Source organism: Medicago sativa, chromosome 2 (genome assembly GCF_051527215.1).
Source record: "Medicago sativa cultivar Bolivia chromosome 2, Bolivia_mono, whole genome shotgun sequence".
Taxonomy (NCBI): domain Eukaryota; kingdom Viridiplantae; phylum Streptophyta; class Magnoliopsida; order Fabales; family Fabaceae; genus Medicago; species Medicago sativa.
The window spans coordinates 76,105,739-76,107,104 of record NC_140750.1 but is presented as its reverse complement, the minus strand read 5'-3'; the positions used below and the strand labels follow the sequence as shown (position 1 = coordinate 76,107,104).

Genomic DNA, 1,366 nt, shown 5'->3' with positions numbered 1-1,366 from the left:
AATTGTTATTAGCAGTGAGGGTTGGTTTTTTAAAGATAAAGGTGCAGGTGCTCTTTATTCTTGTCTTCCTTGCTTCATTACTTTTCTTGTGCCACACATATATTTTTGAAGAATTGATAGTGGATCTTATTACCATTAGCTAGTGTTGCCTTTGCTGCCACGTGCAGCCTCTATGGTGATGTAGGTTATTGGAATTTGTGGGAATGACATAGGTGTTGTTGATATTAGTGGAATACTGGAATACCACTTAAGTCTAATCATGCCAAGGTAAATGAGTCTAGTGGCGTGGAATTGTAGGGGTGTAGGTAGCCCGAATGCAATTCCCGACCTTAAATACCTAGTCCGCCACTTCAATCCGGACCTCTTATTCTTAAGTGAGACTCTAGCTCACCGCAATAAAAATGAAGAACTTCGTTTTTTGCTTGGTTATGATTGTTGTTTTCCTTTGGACTGCACCGGTAGAGGCGGGGGTCTTGCTTTATTTTGGCGCAACTCTTTACATTGTCAACTTGTTGATTTTTCAAGTAATCATATTACTGTTGAGATTAATGATATTGTTCTTGGTACTTGGAGACTTACCGGCTATTATGGCTATCCTAACGGAGGTCGTAGAACTGCCGCTTGGAATTTTCTTCGACAACTTTCTAATCAATTTACAGGTCCTTGGTGTATCTTTGGCGATTTTAATGATATCCTTGATGTGAGTGAGAAAAGGGGGCGCACCACTAGACCTCCGTGGCTTATAAACGGCTTTCATCAAGCTGTTATTGATTCAGGTTTGTCTGATGTTCCAATTGAAGGTTATCCGTTTACTTGGTTCAAAAGTCTAGGCACTCCGCGTGCTGCGAAGAAAGGATAGATCGCGCACTTGCTAACAACTTGTGGTTTAATATTTTTCCAAATGCTATAGTTGAAACTTTAGTAGCACCTGCTTCTGATCATTATCCCATATATGTAAATGTTGCTCCTACGCCTCGGCCTTATGCTTCTAAACGCCATTTTCGCTATGAAAATGCGTGGCACCTCGAACCGGGGTTTAAGGATCTTGTTACTAACTCTTGGCAGGAATATTCTACTCATACTATTATTCTGAAGCTCTCCTCTTGTGCGGAAGACATGTCTGTTTAGAGAAAATCACATTGTCATAAATTAAAAATTGATATTGAAGATTGCCGTAAACAATTGCAAGAAACTCGGTTAGGATCTTCTGGTGAGGATCAAGTTCGCATGTTCGAGCTTAGAAAAAGAATGCAACGACTGTTGTCCCAAGATGATGCCTATTGGCGTCAACGCGCAAAAACTCATTGGTATAAGGATGGCGACCGAAATACCAAGTTTTTTCACGCTTCGGCAACTGCTCGAAGGA

At 40.8% G+C, this 1,366-nt stretch overlaps 1 protein-coding gene across 1 annotated transcript; it reads left to right on the top strand.

Annotated features, from left to right (window-relative positions):
- Positions 1-271: 271 nt before the first annotated feature.
- On the top strand, positions 272-1,128 carry LOC146950827 (uncharacterized). Its single transcript, XM_085748678.1, has 2 exons — positions 272-800; positions 911-1,128. Exons 1-2 carry the CDS (start codon positions 272-274, stop codon positions 1,126-1,128), a joined length of 747 nt encoding a protein of 248 aa, XP_085604804.1.
- The last annotated feature ends 238 nt before the right edge of the window (positions 1,129-1,366 follow it).